This window comes from Lycorma delicatula, chromosome 2 (assembly GCF_047948215.1).
Source record: "Lycorma delicatula isolate Av1 chromosome 2, ASM4794821v1, whole genome shotgun sequence".
Taxonomy (NCBI): domain Eukaryota; kingdom Metazoa; phylum Arthropoda; class Insecta; order Hemiptera; family Fulgoridae; genus Lycorma; species Lycorma delicatula.
Genome location: NC_134456.1, coordinates 111,926,659 through 111,950,829, shown reverse-complemented (window position 1 = coordinate 111,950,829; position 24,171 = coordinate 111,926,659). Strand labels below are relative to the sequence as shown.

At 31.9% G+C, this 24,171-nt stretch overlaps 1 protein-coding gene across 2 annotated transcripts in view; it reads right to left on the bottom strand.

Moving 5' to 3' along the window:
- Positions 1 to 15,708, bottom strand: part of LOC142319136 (esterase E4-like) — an 87,260-nt gene extending 71,552 nt beyond the window's left edge. Inside the window, exons 1-3 of one of the 2 annotated variants that reach the window (XM_075356087.1) lie at positions 15,460 to 15,708; positions 3,908 to 4,111; positions 1,155 to 1,308 (exon numbers count right to left, since the gene is read on the bottom strand). In XM_075356087.1, coding sequence (XP_075212202.1) covers positions 1,155 to 1,308; positions 3,908 to 4,111; positions 15,460 to 15,669 — 568 coding nt within the window. In that variant the 5' untranslated portion in view covers positions 15,670 to 15,708. The remainder of the gene's footprint in view (positions 1 to 1,154; positions 1,309 to 3,907; positions 4,112 to 15,459) is intronic. The other variant, XM_075356086.1, reaches the window with a different exon arrangement.
- Positions 15,709 to 24,171: the final 8,463 nt, after the last annotated feature.

Genomic DNA, 24,171 nt, shown 5'->3' with positions numbered 1-24,171 from the left:
ACAACTTAAGAACATAGCAAGTCATAGAGTCAGCTAGAGTAAATCAGCAAGAGCTGAATTCATACTTAAAAAAATTTCATCACACTGTATTATTCAATACTTGGCTCAATGACATGTCTATACATATATAGCTTGACATGAAATTACGTCATTCGACTTTTATGTATTAAATAAAGGTCTACAGCATCAATCAAAATATAAATCAGATATGAGTAAGCAAACATAGAAACTTACTAATTTATTTGTATTGTTTGTGCATCCTACTAGTGCCAGGAACAGAGACATAAACATGGCATTTGTACTCTTATAAAAAGTATGGTAGTTAATTTAAACATTTATCTGCATAAAGGTACAGCAATAAAAAAAAAAGCAATAAAGGTACAGCTTTTAGGATTGTATATATAAGCTTAATATTATATCTTTCATATATTCATTTCAAACTTTTATCAAAATTATAGGCATGAAATTAACAGTCTGACGTTAAACAATTTTTATTAAATTGTGTGTCATTATTGGAGGGTAATAACATAAGTTTTTAGTTTGTAAAAACCAGGTTATTTGGATTCTTTGGTGGGAATAAACAATGGGTACTTAAAATATGAAAATTGGTTGTAGGTATTAGTATGGGTCTAGCATCTAGCTGTACTGCAATAGATGTGAGTTGTAAATGGATGAAAACAAAAGAATGGGAGACTATTATAAGTACTGCATGACAATCTAAAAAGTGTTGAAGTATTTATAATCAAGCTACCTATGTCTCTGTACAAAGTTAAGAGAAAAATTATAAACAAACGATTTCTGTGTGATTTTATTTTTTATTTCATAATAATATTTGTTATAATTACCATCTGCATGCATTTACCTTTCTGAGGAAAATCCTAAACTGAATTGTTTAAATCTAATATGATTGATTTTAATAGATACAGCCAGAGTTAAATTGTAATCATTGTTTAGTATCTCTTTATGTGTTGTCAATCCTTCAGAAGAACAAACAGTAATAATAAACAGATCAAGTTACTATGTTGTCCAGGTCTCACTGTTGGTATTAGTTTTATGGAATAATTGATTTAAAATAAATAACTTATTATGAAAGTAATTAAGAAGGTATTATTTTAACTGTTTGTATAATTACATCTTATTAAAAAAATTCGTACCAAGAGGTCCAATTCTGTAGTTGCTAGCGACAAGAATTATATCTTTATTGTCAAGTAATAAATCAGGACCATACATGACTGAATTGGATGAACCCACAAAAAACCCTCCACCATGTACATAAAACATAACAGGATACTTCTTTGGAACTGATGTCTAAAACAAAAATTAATGCAGAAGCATATTTATAAATATACCAGTAATAAATATGATGTTTTTAAATTATGTTATATGATTACAACTATAATCATGTAATTACATTTCTCATTCATTATTAAATAAAACTGAAAGAGATTGATTATATGTAGGATTGTATGAATTATTTGCATGTGATTCTTTAGGGCCGTCCGTTTATTATCAAATACTATGTTTCAACTGTTTATGCCATTTGCATAAAGCAAATGGTAATTTTATTATCTTAATCAGATATATGGAATGATATATCATTATGTTTTCATTTTAAGCTCAGGATACATTGAAGGTTTTTTCATTTTAAGATGTATTTTAATTGTTTTTATTTTTAATTATGAATTTTTAACATTTACTTTTTTAAAATATATACAACTTGTTTGGGTGATGATAATGCCGAAGCATTTTTTGCCCAGAGAAAACCAAAAAAGAAATATACCCGAAATAATATATTAACGGAGAAATCTTCAGCAGAGTAATGGCGTTTGGATTACAAACATCCAACACCCAAAGAATTGAGAAAGGCCACTATGTAAGCTTGAAAAGAATTACGTTGCATACAGATGAAACGATTGAGCACGTGCTAGCGAGAGAAATTAATAAGTTCCTAAGATACCAGCAGTCAATTAAACTGAATCATGGCACAATCAAACAGGAACTTCTTTCTTTTCTGTTTAGCCTTTGGAACTATCATAAGGTATTACTTCAGGGGATGAATGAGGATGATATGTATAAATGTAATGAAATCTAAGTTTTGTACAGTCTCAGGTCGACCATTCCTGAGATGTGTGGTTAATTGAAATCTAACCACCAAAGAAGCGTTATCCACGATCTAATATTTAAATCCATATAAAAGTAACTGCCTTTACTAGGATTTGAACCTTAGAACTCTCGACTTTGAAAGCAGCTGATTTGCAATGACGAGTTAACCACTAGACTAAGTTAGTGGGCTATTTACTATTGGTGCTAGGAGTTAACTTACATAGTATAAATATAGTAAGAGTTATAAATAAATATAGTAAGGAATAGCTTTTCAGTAGGTTCCATGAAACCAATGAGGTGTTTCCAAGAGGATTTTCAGGTACCTGATCATTTTGCATGAACTCTTATCAATGCTATGGTGGAATACATTCATCAGAGCACCATTTATTAAGATGCTAGAAAGGGTATAATGCCCATACTGAATTGAAAGGAGCAGGCTACACTCACTTATGGTTAATCACACATAATTTTGTGGAGCTTGAAATCAACGTCACTTGCAAACCGTGGAACATCTTTAGGGATCAGTTAAGTTGCATAATAAGAAGACCCACCAGGTTGGTCTAATGGTGAATATTCTTTGCAAATCTACTGATTTCAAAGTTGAGAGTTCCAACGTTCAAATCATAGTAAAGCCAGTTACTTTTATACAGATTTCAGTACTGGATGGTGGATTCCGGTGTTCTTTGGTGGTTTTGTTTCAATTAACCACACAACTAAGGAATGGTTGACCTGAGACTGTGCAAGACTACACTTCACTTAGACTCATACATATCCATCCTCTGCAGTAATACCTGATGGTAATTCCTAGAGGCTAAACAGAAAAAAAAATTGTGTAATAAGCTCTGAGGAACAGGTTGCTAGCTATCACTTATTTTTATTTAGCAGAATTCATGTTCTGTCAGATAACTTCACCAGGCACAATTTTCAATAAAATTCGGAAAAGCACTGTGGCAACTTTTGTTGCTAATGATTAACATTTTAAGAAGATCTTTCAGAAATATATTAATACTTATTGTTGGCTTTTTAGGGAGGGGATCAGAATAACTAGCTTGAGGTATTAACATCTTATTTATCCTAATACATTTGGTTTATGGTTAAATGAAAATGATTTTCTTCGTAAAAACACATAAATGAATATGATGTATATATATATTTATTAATAGATCAACCCAAGTACAGAATAATTGAAATAGGATGACTTAACTTATTTCATTACATAACAGAAGCGCCTTTGCAAATTTGATTCGCATCATCAGCTGCATACATTATACATGTATGTAATATATATATAATTTAAAAAAATTTTTTAATTATAATCCCAGCAAGAGATAAAAACATAAAATATAAAAAATTGTTTAAAATTACAAAGATCAGTTAATTAAAATTAACAAAGTGAAAATTAAATGTAAAAATGTAATTGAAACAATGATAAAATTAAATAATTAAAAATTAAAACATTTAAGATAAAAACAAAATTTAAGCAAAGCAGTCATGTGCTAGCCATTTCACTGATTTTGCTTTACTCAGTAAAGTAAATTCATATTACTACACATTATTTTTAAACCCTAAATATTTTTACAGCTAGTTATTTTTACATCCCAGATAGTTTCATAATGATAAAAACTAGTGAAAATACAAACACTAGAACCTTGCAGTGATATTTCACTACTAAGAAATTGGTTCCAGAATAACTACTCCTTGAAGAGTCGTACTAAATTACTGGACAGAAAGGGAAAGTCATTTGATTTATCTAGTTGTTCATTTACATTCAAAATAAATGATATTAATGACATATATTACTTACATCAGGTGTAAATACGTTCAAATATAAGCAGTCTTCTGATCCAATAATAGAGGTCGGTGTTTGATCTGAAGGATAACTCTCATCTACTTTTAACTGTGTTTGTTTCAGGGAATCTACCAAATTCTCTAACGATTTCTGAACACACTCATTGCCATCTTTTGAAGCATTCCAAACTCCATTCCACTTCCCAAATGGTACAGGACTCTGTTAAAAAATAAATTATGGCAAGGTTATTGAATATTGCTTACGTATTTAATACTAACTATAGGAATGGACAGGAAGGGTTAATAAATGTCCAAAAGTCTTATAATTCAAAAGAAAAAATTATTCGTGACTAAATATCTAATTTTTAGCTTAATGCTTTTGAATTTGTATCATATTAAATTTATTATAGTATTCAAAATCCAAAACATTATAGATTTAGAAGTTTTTAGAAATAGTTTTTAACAGAATATAAGTTGGTCATAAAAAACTTTCTTTAATACTATAACAGGTGTTCCAAAATTAAGGCGCGATAAATTGCATAACAACACTGAAAGGAATCAACGGATAACTTTGTCGATTTCAATAGATTATGAAGTGCAACAAATCTGAAGAGTTAATGAATATAATTTTTAAATGAAGAGAAGTTATCAGACACTTCAGAAAATTATTGAACGTAATTTTTGGCTTCGAGACTACGAAGAAGAAGACATCCAAACACCGTTCGTGAGCGTATATCATCTATCGCTGTATCTAGTCTAGTTTTTCAGTTTGATTGTTTTCAGAATGATTGTTTAATTTTTATCGTTTTAACAAAGATTAAAGCACCAGTTTTAAAATCAAGAAGAGGTAGTAATTTTCATGAATGTAATGACATAAAACAAATTTTATTAAACAATCATTCAAACGAAGCATTGAGAGCGTCGCTAAGGATTTCCAAGTTAAAATAGATAAATTTAATTTTTCAAATAATAATAGTAGTTATAGTAACGTGAAGAACGTCGCTACTGCCAAAAATCAAAATAATTTTAAATTCAACCAAAAATAAACGCTGCAGTATCCTAACCTTAACCCTAATCACTACAAGAACTATACTCCCGAAAATTTAAATTTCCCAGCTAGACAACAATTCAATTATCCCCAACTAAATTATTAACAATCACCTCCTTTCCGTAACCCCAATAAAAACCGAAAATCCCCAATCCAAAATGCTACAAGAAACCCGTATGAGAATCACAACCCAAATTTCCGCAATACCTCCAAATAAATGATCAAAAATATATCAGGTGACAGGAAACAAAATTAAAGACGTATATGATAACCAATCAGACCCGTTTATTTAACAGATTAGATTATTTTGAATTCCAAAATGAAATTAGTATTGAAGATACAGACTATGAAGTAGACGATTTTTATTTACAAACTGAAGTTAGCTTTGGAGAATTTGAAACCGATAATTTTTATTATAATTTACAAGACGTAGATGATCTTAGTTTAAAAAATAAATATAATATAGAAAATGCATGGAATGTAAAAATAGTAAGTGAAGATGACTTAAACGAAGATACTATGTTAGGTGAATTAAGTTTAGATGACTATGATGATAATTTTGACAACGATAATTTTTTAGACGAAGTTAGCTTTGGAGAATTTGAAACCGATAATTTTTATTATAATTTACAAGACGTAGATGATCTTAGTTTAAAAAATAAATATAATATAGAAAATGCATGGAATGTAAAAATAGTAAGTGAAGATGACTTAAACGAAGATACTATGTTAGGTGAATTAAGTTTAGATGACTATGATGATAATTTTGACAACGATAATTTTTTAGACGATGCAAGCCTCGGAAGAAATCAATAAATAAAGATTTAATTAAAATAGATGAACCTAATCTAAGATTATTAAAATTAATGCACGGTCCCGAAACAATATATAATTACATTCAAGATTCTGTTAATTATAATAATAATTTGGCAGTGTATAATAATAATTATAAAAATAAAATAATCGTAAAAGAAAAAATAGAGCTGGTAGAAAAACTACACTTAATTTTTGTGATGATAATATTAAAAATAATATAAAGCAGGATAACGTAATAAATAAAGCAGGATAATAATTTAATAAATGAAAATGTAGAATTAAAATTAAAAGATTCTAAAGCAAATAATGAAATTACATATAATATAAAAGCAAATGCAATATGCAGTATTAAAATTCCTGTTGAAAATATTAAAGACGGCGAAAACGTATTACGATACAGAAATCTGAATGGACTTTTAATACATACATCTACCTATGAAGGTAGTATTTGAATAAATGAAGATATTAATGAATTTTATAGGAAGGATTCAACTGCCACGGCACCCTGGCGCGACTGCTATACTGCTCAACAGCGGTGCTGGTCGCCCCGAGGGTACTTAAACAAACTATAAATGAGACTCGTAGAAGAAAGAAAGAAAGATATGGTATTGATAAGCTGAAATTTTAATTTTATGGTCTTTTGAAAACCTATCTCAAATTTTAATATTGGGGCCCTTTACACCCCATAAGTGTTTGTGATTGTCCTTGTCTTTTATGTCTTAATGTTTATTGTGAAGTTTGTGTTTTTAAATAAAATGTAAGGGCCCTTTACACTCTTACATATGACGATCCTGATGGAGATAATAATTTATTTTAAAGAATGTGACGAGGGCTAATGACCTTAGCAGTCGATGCTCGTAAAAATAATAAAAAAAAAAAAAAGATTTGTATAAATAGAGAAAATATGCTACCAAATATTATAAACGATAATGAAAGCGATACTAATAAGAAGAAATGTGTAGATAACAATTATATGTTGCCAAATAATATTGATGATAGTGTAAATAATGAATGCGTATTGCCAAATATTAATGTTGTTGATGAGAATAATTGTAGTAAGAAGAAATGTTAGAATGATAATAATATGTTGCCGAAAGATTGTAAGTGAAGTCAGTAAGAATATTATCGATGAAAATAATGATAATAATAATAATTTGTTGTTAAATAATATATGAAGGTAGTACTGAAATAAATGAAGATATTAATGAAAAAATTACAGACGATGTTAGTTTTAAGTTGCCAAATACTAATGATATTAATATTAAAAATAATAATGATACTGATAATGAAAATAATTATATTATTGATGAAATTATTAAATGTAATAAGAGTATTAGTGAAAATAAGTTGTCGAGTATAAATAATAATAAACATGCTAAAAGTAGCAAGTCGTCGAAAAACAAGAAAATCAATAAAAATAGAAGTAAGAAATACAGTAAGGTTATTAATAAAAATAAGTTGCCGACAAACAGGAAAAATACCAATAATAATAATAAAGGAAAAATTAAAAGTAACAATAAGAAAACAGGTGAAGACAACATTATTATTAAGAATGATAATTATAAATATAGTAGTTGTAATATAATTTGTAAAATGAAAAAGGATATATTAGATATTAGGACCAAGTAAAAGGATTGGAAGAAGCGGAAGAAATAATCGTAAATATATTCTCGGATATAGGACACTGCTATGAAGAAAAAAATAATTTTGACTATGTATTAGAGAAAATTAAAATTTATAGGATAATTACTGATTGAATTGTTTTGAAGTTACGTATTAAGAATATCATTGATAATTATTTTACTGTAATAAATGCGTAGAATAACTAAGATAATATTAATTAGATAAATATTGAGAAATTATGGCCAATTATTGAAACTTAACTGGCACATTAATTAGAATAAGCATGAATTTAATGTTAGAATTATGAAATATATGCATATTATGAAGAATTAATACTAATTATTTGATTTAGTTAATGTTTAAATATTATTAAGATATTATTGTATACATGCTACGAAGAATTTTTGCCGAGTATTAATTGATGTTTAAATATTAGTTAAAAAGAATTTTTTTTAAACTTTAGAATTTTAAGGAAGATTAAATATTACTAAAACACATTAGAGGTCCTTTAACTAGCACAAAGGTTGAGGATAGAATGGAGTTCCATGGTGATTACACATGTTTCTTTCAACTCCATGCCAGTGTTCGTTTTTACGTTCTTTCGGTTTACTGTGCTTGTTTTTGTTTATTATTATTTTTTGTTGGATTGGTTTGAGTTCACTTTTTTGCTTTTGTTCCCCGTTATTATTGTTTATTAATTTAATTAAACTTTATTTACATCTGAGTTGTTTACCATAGCAACGTAGGTTAACAGTGACTATCTCTGTTTCTGTTCTTTATATTTTATTATGGTGGGTGTTGTTTATTATTTATTTATATTTATATTAATTATAGATTATATTATACGTGTGTGTGTGTGTGTGTGTGTGTGTATATATATATATATATATATACACGCACACACGTATAATATAAATGATATATATATATATATAATACATTTTCTGGCGTTTTACGTCTACTTTAGTCGATAAAACTCTATATTTACATAGTTTGTTTACAACAACTGTTTGTCACTTCTTTACTGTTGGCTTTGGAAGATTATCCTGTTCGTTTCTTCTGATGTCCTATTTCGAAGATCCGATAAGTGAAGAGGACTGCCGTCCGGTTTCGAGGGGAACGGGGAGACCGGTGTGAGGTTGTAGACCTCGCAAATGGTCGTCTGGTGACGCTGAATCTGGTCTCTCAGTGCGAGGCACTGGTTTACCTACTAGGAAGGGTCACCGCTCGAGCTCGTTGAAGGTAGTATCGGAGGATACCAGTCGGAAGACGCATTTTAAGAGGAAGGAAGATAGGGTTGCTCAGTTGGAAACCCGCCGGATTGCCGCAGCGGAATACGCTGGTTCAGACTCTTCTTTGGGGGATGATAGTCTCGATCTCACGGACCGTTGTATGGTTCAAACGGAAGTGTGTTTTGTGGTAGAAGGCAAATCTAGCCTTAAGCGACAGAAATCGCTTAAATCAAACCGTGTTCTGAGGTTAAGCAGGATGTTAGGTCGACGTCTGCGGCCCTGGTTGGCTTAGTACAGCGGGTTAGGCTGATTATTTCAACCGGTTGGCTGAATGAACTACCTCGAAAGACCCGAGCGATCGCACAGACAGAGGGGTCTGAGAATCAGAGGTTATGTAGCGGTTGTAGAGCGGGAATAAGGCCAGGGTCTGATAAGGCCACCCAGACACTCAAAAGAATCGGATCTGACGATATAATCAGGAAACTGGAGGAGGGCATTGATGACGACGACGTTCCGATACTTGTTGCCAAACACTGGAGTGAGGAAGCTTTCAAGATGGTAAAAATGGCTGATACTTCATTCACAGACAAGGAAGGACGAGACCTTGTGTTAATACATGATTTCCGACCAGTTTCAGCTAAACAGACTTGTATAGCTTATTTGATGGCGCCAAGTGTCAGGAGATTGTAGGACAAGTCTGAGATTAAGAGTGGACTATTACTGGTTGACAGTCGTGGGGCCAAGGATGTATTCGGTGGTGAGGAGATAGATGTGGGAGGTACTATCTATAAGATAGTAGTGAACTGAGAGGATGTAGACGGGATGATAGCCGACTGCTTCAGGAGCATCAGGAAACTAAGAGATATAGGAGTGAAAGCTCCTTTTGTGTCCCCGGCTGGTAGAGCGACTATTGATTTTGAGCTTAGCTGTAGCAAAGGCACAGATTTGGATGAGCTGACACACAGTATTCAGAGTGAGAGTGGGAACTGGTATAATTAACGAAGTAAATGCAGGGCGTGCAGAAGTATATTGGTGGACTCCCGAACTCGCCGAATTGAGAAGAAGATGTGTGATGAGTAGGCGCTGAATCAAGAGAACGCAGAGGCGGGGTGAGAACATCGAAGAGGAGCTCGAAATGTTATGGCTTGCTAGACGGAACTTTCGTGGAGAAATTGCTGCGTCCAAAAAACGCAAATGGTAGCAATTGTGTGATGCTGTGGATGTTGATCACTGGGATGACGCCTATCGTATCGTCACAAAAAAGTTTGGAAGACGGCTGCACCTCCTCACCCAAGATGAGCTGAGGAAAGACGTTGATGAACTGTTTCGGAAAGGAATGGAGTATCAAAGGGAGGAGAATGTGGTGGAGTCAATGGTTCCTTTCTCGCTGCAGGACCTGAGTGAGGCGGCTAAGTTGATTAAAGGCGGCAAGACTCCTGGGCCGGATGGAATCCCCCAGAATTAGTAAAAATTGTGGCCCAGACGGTACCTGGTGTGGTATTGCGTGCAATGAATATGATGTTGGAGATGGAATGGATACCTGAACGGTGAAGGGGTGCAAGGTTAGTGATGTTAAGGAAGAATAGTGGTCCTACGGGGGCACGGATATCATTTCGACCATTTTGTTTATTGAATTGCTTCGCGAAGTTATTTGAAAGACACGTTCTTCGAAGACTAAACGATGGCGTAGAGATGGCAGGGGGACTTCATGAGGACCAATTTGGTTTTCGGCCCGGACGCTCGGCGATTGATGCGATAGGGCCAATGATGAATATTATTCAATCAGCTACACAGGAATCACGGAAGACGATAGAGATAGGAACGGTAATGATGTTAGATATACTTAATGCGTTTAATGAACTGCCATGGGAAGTTATATTTCGTGAACTAGAAGCCAGACGAATCCCGGCATACCTGTAAAGGGTGTTGCAAGAAAATTTTAAGGACAGATTCGTGGTGGGCAGGTCGGAAGGTGGTGAAACGAAATTTTCGGTGGAGAGGGGTGTTCCTCAGGGTTCGGTGTTGGATCCGGTCTTGTGGAGCATTGCTTTCGATAATGTTCTAAAGCATCACTACCAGGCGGGCGTCACCCCGGTGGCGTTTTCCGATGATTTGGCACTTATGATTGTGCGCAAAACAGAAGAGGAACTAATGGCGGCCGGTGAAGAAGCGGCTAACATGGTTAAGAGGTGGCTAATAGTTCATGGTCTACGGCTCGCTGAAGACAAAGTGAAAGTGGTTGTTATGGCTGGAAGACGCAGACCGCATCCATTGCATTTTAGAGTGCGACACACGATCGTCCACCCTAGTCCAGCCGCAAAGTATTTAGGCGTGTGGCTGGACAAGAACCGATCCTTTAATATACATGTTGAGGAGGCGGCCAGAAAGGGCGAAAATGTGGTGAAGGCGCTCAGCAACATGATGAGGAATAAGGAAGGTCATCAGATGGGTAAGAGGAAATTGTTGGCCAGTGTGCACTCTTCGGTGGTGTTATGGAGTTCCTCTGTGTGGCTGGAAGTGTTGCCGTGGGCCAGGAATGTGAAGCGTTTTGTTATGCAACAGCGTAGGCTAAACATAAGTATTATCGCAGGGTATCGTACGATCAGCGCCGAGGCGGCATCGGTTGTAGCTGGAGTAGCGCCCATAGACTTACAAGCGCAAATGAGAGCTTCAATAGTGAATGGACGGGACAGAAAGGAAGCAATTGACGGTCTCTACATGGCTTGTCGGGACAGATGGCGAGATTCGGACAAAGGAAGGTGGACCTATAGGCTCAAAAGCGACGTCAGGAACTGGGTGGAACGAAAGCATGGTAACGAGGCTACGAATTCCTCAGTTACTGTCTGGACATGGATGTTTTCGGGACTATCTCTACAGGATGGGCTGATGCAATACAAGTCGCTGTAATGATTGCTGCGGACTGGATTCAGTAGAGCATGTGTGATTTTGCCGCAACTTAAGATTAGTGCTCCGTGATCAGGGTGTGGAGGGGGCCAACAATATAATCGAGATGATGCTCAGCAACAGCAACAAAAGGGGATGTATCTTGACTACGATCACATCAATAATAGAAGGGAAGGCCAATGAAGAGAGGCGATGACAGGCTGAACAGATGAGGATCTATGACCGGGGATCAAGGGAGGCCAGCTTCTGGGGGTGTACGGCGGGGGCTTCTCGGAGTCGTCGCTCGTCGATTACCCCCAGGGGACGCCTTCCGGTCATACGGATTCGGATAGTAGAGTGCCTGGGAAATCATGTAGAGACTGTACATACCATATGGCTTAGATCCGGCCCCTGCATGATAGGGAAGGAGGTTTTTTAGCGGGTGAGAGTTCCGCACTGCCATCAGTTCGAGCCTGACGGCAGCTGGCAGATCTTTTTCCTCCCCCTACGGAAAGAGAACTAATTATAAATAATAAAAAGAGAACTAATAATAAACTAGCACAAATAATATTAAAATATATAAAACACAACATATGATAAACATTAAACACAAATTTATTATTAAATATTTTACTAATTATATCTTCTAAATTTAATTTTAATCATCAGTTATGTTATCTTTTCCTAAATTCAAAGCGCTAGTTAATTATTTTTGTAACTTGGTTCCTTTTTTTAATTTTGGATGCCCCTGTCAGATTGTTCCAATAAATTTGTATATCGGAAAATTGGTTCTTTAGATAAAAAAATATCTTTAGATAGTTCAAAACTAGTTCTAATAAGAAAGGGAGTCCGACAAGGATGTTCCCTATCTCCGTTACTTTTTAATCTTTACATGGAACTAGCAGTTAATGATGTTAAAGAACAATTTAGATTCGGAGTAACAGTACAAGGTGAAAAGATAAAGATGCTACGATTTGCTGATGATATAATAATTCTAGCCGAGAGTAAAAAGGATTTAGAAGAAACAATGAACGGCATAGATGAAGTCCTACGCAAGAACTATCGCATGAAAATAAACAAGAACAAAACAAAAGTAATGAAATGTAGTAGAAATAACAAAGATGAACCGCTGAATGTGAAAATAGGAGGAGAAAAGATTATGGAGGTAGAAGAATTTTGTTATTTGGGAAGTAAAATTACTAAAGATGGACGAAGCAGGAGCGATATAAAATGCCGAATAGCACAAGCTAAACGAGCCTTCAGTAAGAAATATAATTTGTTTACATCAAAAATTAATTTAAATGTCAGGAAAAGATTTTTGAAAGTGTATGTTTGGAGTGTCGCTTTATATGGAAGTGAAACTTGGACAATCGGAGTATCTGAGAAGAAAAGATTAGAAGCTTTTGAAATGTGGTGCTATAGGAGAATGTTAAAAATCAGATGGGTGGATAAAGTGACAAATGAAGAGGTATTGCGGCAAATAGATGAAGAAAGAAGCATTTGGAAAAATATAGTTAAAAGAAGAGACAGACTTATAGGCCACATACTAAGGCATCCTGGAATAGTCGCTTTAATATTGGAAGGACAGGTAGAAGGGAAAAATTGTATAGGCAGGCCACGTTTGGAGTATGTAAAACAAATTGTTGGGGATGTAGGATGTAGAGGGTATACTGAAATGAAATGACTAGCACTAGATAGGGAATCTTGGAGAGCTGCATCAAACCAGTCAAATGACGAAGACAAAAAAAAAAAAGTTCAAAACATTTAGATAATCAAAAATATTTAATATATCTTCCTAATTAGCCTTGAACATTTAATATTACACTATTCACAACATTTAAAACATTTAAGCATTTGTATATCCTGCTAGTCTATTTATCCTTGACCATGACCAGTTCAATATAATCTACAATCATTACATCTGTTTTTCTTCATTTAAAAATAAATGAATTGATATGTAAAGCCTCCTTTTAAATAATCATAATATTTTTTTCACAAAAAATAATGTATAATATTTTAAGCAATCCTCATAGCAATACATCTTTATAATAATATTTTAATCTCAAAACATATTTAAATAATTCGTATAATTCATATTGTAAATCATTTTTTAAAAAATTCATTCAGAAACATATCTTCAAATATAATGATGTTGAATATGTAACTGATAGTAGTATCTTTTTATTACACGTTAGTCATTCTGTATTAAAATATTTTCTAACATATTTATTTTATTAAAAAGTGTAACAAATTATTCCATAATTTTATAATCATTCATCAGTTACTACTCTGTAAACTTATTACTTTTAATTTAATAATTATATATATCATTCATTATTTTATTATTATTTTGTAATTATAACATTCGTTCGCCAATTAACTCTATTTCAAAACTATTTTCTCCCTTATAACATAATTAATTCTTCTGTAATAAAAATATTTATTACATTTCAGTAATATCTTTAAATTACATCTTTCGTGCCCCAGTTAAATCCTTTTAATTATAATATGATTTTTCCATATTTAAACACTATATATATTTTAATATAACTTCTTCAGTCCATGCACGGTAAGCTTTCGATTCACCTGGTACTATTTTATAAATCATTAGCAGGTACGGATAATGATGTTAAACTATTTAAATGCATATTAAATAGTTAACAATTAATTATTAACAGTTAAATTAACTTGTATAAAAATAATATTCTTTTTTTAAAACAGAACTTGCTGAGTTCGAAACTTAATATATTCGAATATATGTTCGAAGCTTTCATATACGTAATGCACTCGTAATATACGTAATGTATACGTTATGAGCATATCTTAAATAAAACAGACCGAAGAAAAAATGCAATAAATTGTTAATTCTTCTCCATTCATAAACATAAATAAACGGAACAATAATGTTTTGACCTTTCAATTGCAAAATAAAAAAAAATAGCAGCATATAAAAATAAATAAAACAGATTTATATTAAAATCGATTACATAACATTTTAAAGGCCGCATTTAGACCTACGTATACATGAATAGACTTGTTTAATCATAATTTACGAACTAAATTCACTGAAAAAATATCTTTCTGATTAAATGCAATTTTTTTTTGTAGCTATCTTGCTTTTACTAATTAATAATTACTTATGCGCAACAGTTAAGAACAATAAATAAAAATGGATTTTATTTTATCACGTGTTGCATGTTGAAATAACGTTTCCATCTTACAATTACATTACAGAATTTTGTTAGAGTAGATACGAAGAATGATTACTACAAAGTCGGAACGATTATTCAATTTGTTGAGTCGTCGACAGCAATTTATATATCAAGTTTAGTGATATCCTTACAGATTGTATCACTTACATCACTAAAAATCTTGTGACGTTTTCTTCCGGACTCCGGAAGGTATACCGAATGTACACGCCGACTATGCTATCGAGACATTACGCCTGGTAACCTAAACTGAACGATAATTTATCCAATTTTTTGTCCAATATTTCATTTTTAATTTACGAATGATTGATGATTACCTGATTTATTATTACAATTAAATCTTAAATGATGATTATCATGTTAATAATTAATTCCTCGTGACAAAATTTTAACCCAAATTACAGAAGATAATTATTGAACAAGAACAATAAAAATAATTATAATATGTAATAAATAGCACAATTTAACACTATAGCCCACTCAATTAAACAAGTTTTTATATCAATTCACAACAACGATAACTATAACGTCCTAACGAAAACATACGCACGCTCATCCTGTATCATGTTTTGTGAACCCAACCGGATTAAAAACCTGTAGCATCTTTACTAAACAAACTACTTAAAATCTCTCGTTATATTACGTTTGGAATATAGAACGTTAACAATGTTTTTACCTAGTGATTGAGGTACAATTTTAATTTTTACAGTGATTAAGCATTATGTCTATATTTATTTAAGACGAAAAGAAGTCTCACCTTGAATCTCAGGTCTCCGATCGGTGGCCTTGCAAAAGGTATTCCGAGGAATGCTTGAATTTCGTTATCATTTACTGTTTTCTTAATTATACCTTGAATATCACCTTGAGGTGTTGAAATTATCTCTGCAATAACAATTTTTAATGATAATAAACTTAATATTATTACTTTTAAACTACTTGAGTTACTGCTGCATTTTGACGAGTACATTGTTAAGCTGCAAGCTCGTAACTAAACACTAATTTCACATCACTGAGTCGCTTATATTTATACTGATATAACATGAGTGGTGGAGAGATAGTATAACAAGAAATGATAATAATTGTTTTCTTTTTTCTTCTTCTTTTTATTATTTTGTTGATAATAGAATTTCCAAGAATACTTCTAATGACAAGGTTTGTCACCTATGAATAATATTACTTTATTTCATTGTTAGAATTGATCTTCAAAATTCATCGGAATCTATTAATTCGATTATTATTTTTTAATCATTAAATCCATAATATGAAATCGGCAAAAAACTATTTATATGTAACAATATACTACTTTATTAACTGTTGTTGTACTTTAAGTTGGATACTTGAATAAATAAATGTATGGTAGATAATTCTTATATTACTCCCGACTTCCAGCTTGAATCTTCTCTAATGGGATGCGTTTTTACGAAATTCTGATAAAGCTTAGCTGAAGTTTAAACCAATCCCATAGTAATCGCCTTTCTTTCAATAAATTGAATTTATGTATCATACAAAATAAACTAGATGACGAATTGTAAACAGGTTCACTGATGGATCATTCGTTAGATCCGAAAATATTCATTATTAAATTAAAACATTAGATCGTTGGTTGAAGCTTCACCTATCACTTCCCCAGCTGTTTCTAATCAGTTACAAAAGATATATTTTTACCCGAATGTGAATCTCATGTATAAGTCGGTATATCTGCGGCTCTGTAAATCTGAAGTGGCTGCCACAACGCTTAATTACCATTAAATAGGTAGTAAACAATTTATCTTAATTGCATATTGCGTGCATAGTAGTATGAAAAATAAAAATTGAAAAAATGGTCGTGACCAAATATCATTAAAAAAATTAAATTAATTTGTAAATTATTCTCATCGCTATCATTATCATCTAAAAAAGATTGGGTTCGTATGACTTGTTCTGGTATTCAACGGTTTTTTGGTCTCCGACTGGCTTACACAATCTAACAATTGGCTTGTATACAATTCACAAAAAAGGGTCTATGAGCTCAAGTGCGCAGCTACCAACTCATACTCCTTTCAAGTATTTCTACAAAGAGCTCTTCTTCACCAATTTTCCTGCCATTATTTAATCTTTGTTGTCTTTTTTTGATGTATCATATGAACAAATCTGGAATAAATAAATGTACTGGTCAAACATTGATTCTAGCAGATAATCCACTACTTGATTCAGAAGCCTTCAGATTACAATCACGTCAGTTGATGCAACTGATGCAGCACTTTCAAAATTTCAACGAGGCATAGAAAAATTTCATACCATGTTGCTTATCTTTCCAGTCGTTTAAGCTTCTCGTTCGTAGAGGAACGATACTAAAGACTATATAGTCTTAGTTAGTTACTATGTGCCTTACAGAACGAATAAAATGAAAAATGAATTTTATATAAAGTAAAAGGAGGACTGGTCGAGATGACAGACAAGTATCAGATTTTAATTTTACTCTAAATAAGCCGATATTAGTGTAGGAAAAATCTGACACAATTAATATACCATCATTTTAACAAAATAATGTTAATCTATAACCTACAATAAATAATCACTTTCTGATTTATAACAAACAAAATGCATTACATTCATTTAGAACAAGAATTCATGATTTTATTTTATAAACAAAAATATCTAACGAGTTTACATTCGGCACGATGTACTAAAAAAATGATGGGAGGTTTTTTAATTCTTTTGGGGAAAAGGTTAACGTCGTATTTCAATCGGTAAAATTTCATATTTTCTAATCGGTGAGATCTTACGAATGGTAAAAACTTCCATTTGATGGTTGGTTAAGTTAGGTGTGCTTTGATTTTTTACTATTCATCAAAATGGTCCTATGTCGTGACCGATAAAAATTTCATATTTTTATAACTGTCAGATTTATACTTTTCAAATTTTCTCTATTACAATAGAGAAAATTATAATTATTAACTAGAGAACGAGTACACAAATTAAGATCAGAAGAATTATATCAAACTAAAGAGCGATTTAATGATTGGCAACAAAAAACAAATAAACGAAATGACTATCATCTCCGACTTAGGGAGAATATTGTCCGACAATATCAGAGGAGTAATGAACTAAAAGATAAGAATTTTTTACAATTTATTGAAGATCGGGCATGTATGCCTCAAGAGTATATGCTGTCCTTGCGAGAGTCTATTTTACAGTCACTCTGTAGTTAACTTAATATGGGTAAAATTAAACAGAAATTGCAGAATAGTTAAATAAAATTAAACAGAAATTAAAGTAGAAAATCCAAAAATAATAAGATTCTATACGATAATTTTCAATTAATATTAAATAATCTAATGTTTCACCAAATATATTACATATGCACATATGTAATAATGCCTATTAAATTATATATACACATTTTTAAAGGTACATAAATTTTTATTTCATTAATAACCACTGATTTTTTTTCATATTGTTTTTTTCTTTTTATTGAATAATTATTTATTGTAAATACTTTTTACAATCACGGGTAAATAATTATTAATAAATCAATAAATTTAAATAAAAAGAAGATGCCGTCCCGTTATAAGATCCAAATATTTCATTAATTAAAATATCATTTGGCTATAACTCTTGTTACCAATGAAAAGAAGTACTACTCAGGATATATCGTTGAAAAGTTCTCAACCAGGGTTATTACTGCAGTAGTTACGAAAAGTCCAAAATCCAACTTTTTTTTTAATTGCAGTTTTTTGGACACTTTTGGTTCAGTCGATTGCAATCAAAAGGAGAGGTGCACAAACAACAGCCCTAATTCCAAAATTTCAACATACCACGGCTAATCGTTTTGGAGTTACGCGAGATACATACATATGCACGTACGGACGTACAGACGTCACAATATAAAATTCCGACACCGTAGTGCTGTATTGTCATCGAAGTTACATAAGTGTACCAAATTTCATTGATTTTCATACGATAGATCAAAAGATATAGCAGTTGCAAGATTTGATTATTCCTAAAGCGAGTTAAATAAAAGCTTTTAATTATAGATCGACATAAATCAGAACATTCAAATTAGACTTTATAAGGATGCTGAGAGAAGAGAACACAATCATTTGACGTACCAGATATAACTGGTTTGTGGTACTATTGTTATAGTATTTATTGCTTTAACTCAATAAATGATAAAACTCAACTGATTAGTTTGAAAGTATATTTATTTTTTTAACTACAATTTTAAATGTTCATCCTTTTTTATAAATTGACCAATAATATTAAGATTTCTTTGACATTTATTTTTAATGTTTGTTATTACTATTAATTGGAAAATTAGAATACTGAATATATATATATATTTCTATGAATTCTTTAAAATTTTCTTTCAATGTCGTGGTTTTCAACTTAGCACTACGAGAAAACAGCACTATGAGAAAATTTTAATTGTTACTTAGCTGAGTTTAGTATTATTTTATTTTATAAAATAATACTAAAAATAATGATAACATACTACAATAATGATAACATTTATATATAATGATGTTTATGGTAAATTTCCTTGATCCATTTCATAACAATGATTTTTACACAACATTTAGATTTTTTTAGTTACATCTAGCAGATATAATTTTTTCAACAATTCTTGAAGTAATGTGACAGAATTTTATATCGCAATATTGCAAAATATGTGATAATATTATAGACATAAGTTATTTTCTGTAAGCTGTAAAAATCGATGTAAGTTTGTGAAATTATGTGTTTTAGTATTTAGGTTATAAGTAAATAAATCTAATATATGTGTTCGTAAATATAAGGAAGTATTAACTAAATTGCTAAACTTGTCTTTGTTATTAAGGAAAAGATATTAAAAATTGTAGTAAAACCCCTCCTCTATGAATCATGAGACCTTGCCATTGGTGAGGGGGCTTGAGTGCTCAGGGATACAGAGTAGCTGGACCGAAGGTGCAACCATATCGGAGAGGTATCTGTTGAGAGCCAGACTAAGGAATGATTCCTGAAAGAGGGCAGCAGCTCTTTCAGTAGTTGTTAGGGGTGTGAGTCAGAATGACTTAAACGGCCATATCAACATCACTCAGTCCTCTGAGTACTGCGCGGCTGAAAGCAATGGAAAACTACAGCTGCTTTTTTTCCAAGAAAATGTGGCTCTCTGCATTTTCATATAGCAATGATGGAGGCGCCTTCCTTGGTAAAATATTCCGGAGGTAAACTAGTCCCCCGTTCGGATCTCTGTGTGGGGACTACTAAGGAAGGGGTCACTAGAAAATTAAAAAATAACTTTCTACGAGTCGGAGCGTGGAATGTTAGAAGTTTAAAAAAGGTTGGTAGGCTAGAAAATTTAAAAAGGGAAATGGATAGGATAAATGTAGATGTAGTAGGAATTAGTGAGGTTCGGTGGGAAGAGGAAGGCGACCTTTGGTCAGGTGATTTTAGATTAATTAACTCAGCTTCAAATAATGGGCAGGCAGGAGTAGGTTTCATAATGAACAAGAAGATAGGGAAGAGAGTAGAGTATTTCAAAACGCATAGCGATAGAATCATTGTAATAAGGATAAAATCAAAACCTAAACCGACAACGATTGTTAACGTCTATATGCCTACAAGCGCCCATGATGATGATGAGGTAGAGTGTGTATAAGAAGAGATTGATGAAGCAATTAAATACGTAAAAGGAGATGAAAATTTAATAATAGTTGGAGATTGGAATGCAAGCATTGGAAAAGGCAAGGAAGGAAATATAGTGGGTGAATACGAGCTGGGCAAAAGGAATGAAAGAGGGGACCGACTTATAGAGTTTTGCACGAAGTATAATTTAGTAATTGCCAACACCCAATTTAAAAATCATAATAGAAGAATATACACTTGGAAAAAGCCAGGCGATTCTGCAAGTATTCAGATAGATTATATCATGGTTAAGCAAAGATTTAGAAATCAACTTGTTGACTGCAAAACTTACCCTGGAGCAGACATTGATAGCGACCATAATTTGGTGATAATGAAATGTAGATTGGGGTTTAAAAACCTGAATAAAAGGTGTCAGATGAATCGGTGGAATTTAGAGAAGCTTGAGGATGAGGAGGTAAAGAAGATTTTTGAGGAGGACATCGCAAGAGATCTGAGTAAAAAAGATAAGGTAGAAAATGTAGAAGAAGAATGGGAGAATGTTAAAAAGGAAATTCTTAAATCAGCAGAAGCAAACTTAGGAGGAATAAAGAGAACTAGTAGAAAACCTTAGGTTTCAGACGATATATTGCAGCTGATGGATGAACGTAGAAAATATAAGAATGCTAGTGATGAAGAAAGTAAAAGGAACAATCGGCAATTAAGAAATGCTATAAACAGGAAGTGCAAACTGGCGAAAGAAGAGTGGATTAAAGAAAAGTGTTCAGAAGTGGAAAGAGAAATGAACATTGGTAAAATAGACGGAGCATACAGGAAAGTTAAGGAAAAATTTGGGGTACATAAATTAAAATCTAATAATGTGTTAAACAAAGATGGTACACCAATATATAATACGAAAGGTAAAGTCGATAGATGGGTGGAATATATTGAAGAGTTATAAGGAGGAAATGAATTAGAAAATGGTGTTATAGAGGAAGAAGAGGAAGTTGAGGAGGATGAAATGGGAGAAACAATACTGAGATCTGAATTTAAGAGAGCATTAAAAGATTTAAATGGCAGAAAGACTCCTGGAATAGACAGAATACCTGTAGAATTACTGCGTAGTGCAGGCGAGGAAGCGATTGATAGATTATACAAACTGGTGTGTAATATTTATGAAAAAGGGGAATTTCCGTCAGACTTCAAAAAAAGTGTTATAGTCATGATACCAAAGAAAGCAGGGGCAAATAAATGTGAAGAATACAGAACAATTAGTTTAACTAGTCATGCATCAAAAATCTTAACTAGAATTCTATACAGAAGAATTGAGAGGAGAGTGGAAGAAGTGTTACGAGAAGACCAATTTGGTTTCAGGAAAAGTATAGGGACAAGAGAAGCAATTTTAGGCCTCAGATTAATAGTGGAAGGAAGATTAAACAAAAACAAGCCAACATACTTGGCGTTTATAGACCTAGAAAAGGCATTCGATAACGTAGACTGGAATAAAATGTTCAGCATTTTAAAAAAATTAGGGTTCAAACACAGAAATAGAAGAACAATTGCTAACATGTACAGGAACCAAACAGCAACAGTAATAATTGAAGAACATAAGAAATAAGCCGTAATAAGAAAGGGAGTCCGACAAGGATGTTCCCTATCTCCGTTACTTTTTAATCTTTACGTGAATCTAGCAGTTAATGATGTTAAAGAACAATTTAGATTCGGAGTAACAGTACAAGGTGAAAAGATAAAGATGCTACGATTTACTGATGATATAGTGATTCCAGCCGAGAATAAAAAGGATTTAGAAAAAACAATGAACGGCATAGATGAAGTCCTACGCAAGAACTATCGCATGAAAATAAACAAGAACATAATAAAATTAATGAAATGTAGTAGAAATAACAAAGATGGACCACTGAATGTGAAAATAGGAGGAGAAAAGATTATGGAGGTAGAAGAATTTTGTTATCTGGGAAGTAGAATTACTAAAGATGGACGAAGCAGGAGCGATATAAAATGCCAAATAGCACAAGCGAAACGAGCCTTCAGTAAGAAATATAATTTGTTTAAATCAAAAATTAATTTAAATGTCAGGAAAAGATTTTTGAAAGTACATGTTTGGAGTGTCACTTTATATGGAAGTGAAACTTGGAAAATCGGAGTATCTGAGTAGAAAAGATTAGAAGCTCTTGAAATGTGGTGCTATAGGAGAATGTTAAAAATCAGATGGGTGGATAAAGTGACAAATGAAGAGGTATTGCGACAAATAGATGAAGAAAGAAGCATTTGGAAAAATATAGTTAAAAGAAGAGACAGACTTATAGGCCACATACTAAGGCATCCTGGAATAGTCGCTTTAATATTGGAAGGACAGGTAGAAGGAAAAAATTGTGTAGGCACGCCACGTTTGGAAATATGTAAAACAAATTGTTAGGGATGTAGGATGTAGAGGGTATACTGAAATGAAACGACTAGCACTAGATAGGGAATCTTGGAGAGCTGCATCTAACCAGTCAAATGACTGAAGACAAAAAAAAAAGTAATAAAACCACATCCACCCATGACTTGCTGTAACAGATGATGTCAGTGTTGTACATTGTTCAAGTATTGCAAGAAAAATAAAAAAAATACATTACCATTTTCTGCTTCTTTATATAATTTTTTTTTTTTTTTGCAAATTTCATTTGCAAATAAAAAAGTTAGTTACTAGGTGATAAGTTCTTGTTATTTATTTCAGTCTTTTCAATCAGTGCAATAATAACAGATTAGCAAAGACAAAAAACAAAATCAGTTTCACTATTATGCCAAAAACAAATCAATTTTTTTTTACCACATCAAAAATTACTCATGAAAAACTGTAGAACTAAGAACAGAGAAAGATTAATACAACTTTTTTAGAGGTTTAATTTAAAATTAATTCCACCTTCTAATGAAACTCTTACAAAATGTAAAAACTTGAAAACACAAATCTAAATTAAGGATAATTTCAAATTGACTATGTTGTTATAGAGAAGAAGATTATAAAGGAATCAAAAAACCTAAATCAAAAAAAAATTTAAAAATAATTAAATTCAACTTAGTTTTATATTAAACTAATAAATAATTCCAAAATATCAACATGAAATTAAAACTTGTAAAAAACAAATGAATGGTCTAAATTAGAAAAACTAATATTTGGGAACAAAAAAATGGAAATCACATAAAATAAAAATTATTACGAAAATCTAAATCCTACAGAAAAGTAACAACGTAAACCTTCAATATTGCAAAAAGAAGTTCAAAAAGAAAACAGAAAAATTGGATGAATATTTTATAAAAACACCAGCCCTCAAAAAAAAAAAAATTAAAGGAATTCAACCTCATAATCTTTGTTTTAAAAAAGTTAATGAAAAATTTTACTTTTACAAAGAAAATTACGAAATTCTAGAAACTATTTTGAAGCACCCAACAAAAGATTAAAATTTAACTTGCAGAAGGATAAAATTTCAAACTCTAATCTACCTTTCCAAAAAGAAATTAAAATATAAAAGAAGTTAGAAATAATAATGAACCTATAGAAAATTCTATGACAGCAGGAAGAACTTCTAAAACAGGTAAAAAGTTAATAAAAAAATCTATATAACATTTTCCAAAACATTGGAAAACTGAAATAAAAAACAGAAAAAATGGAAATACGCATAGGTTAATTTACCCATTATATAAGAAAGGAAAAAAACCAAATAATTCGAGGAATTTCGCTTTTACCAAAAGTATATAAAATTTTATTCAAAGCTGTACAAAACAGGAGTTGGAAAAATTCGAATGATAACTTAAGAGAATATCAAGATGATTTCAGAAACGGAAGATAATGTTCCGACCAAATTTTTAACTTAAAAAAAAAATT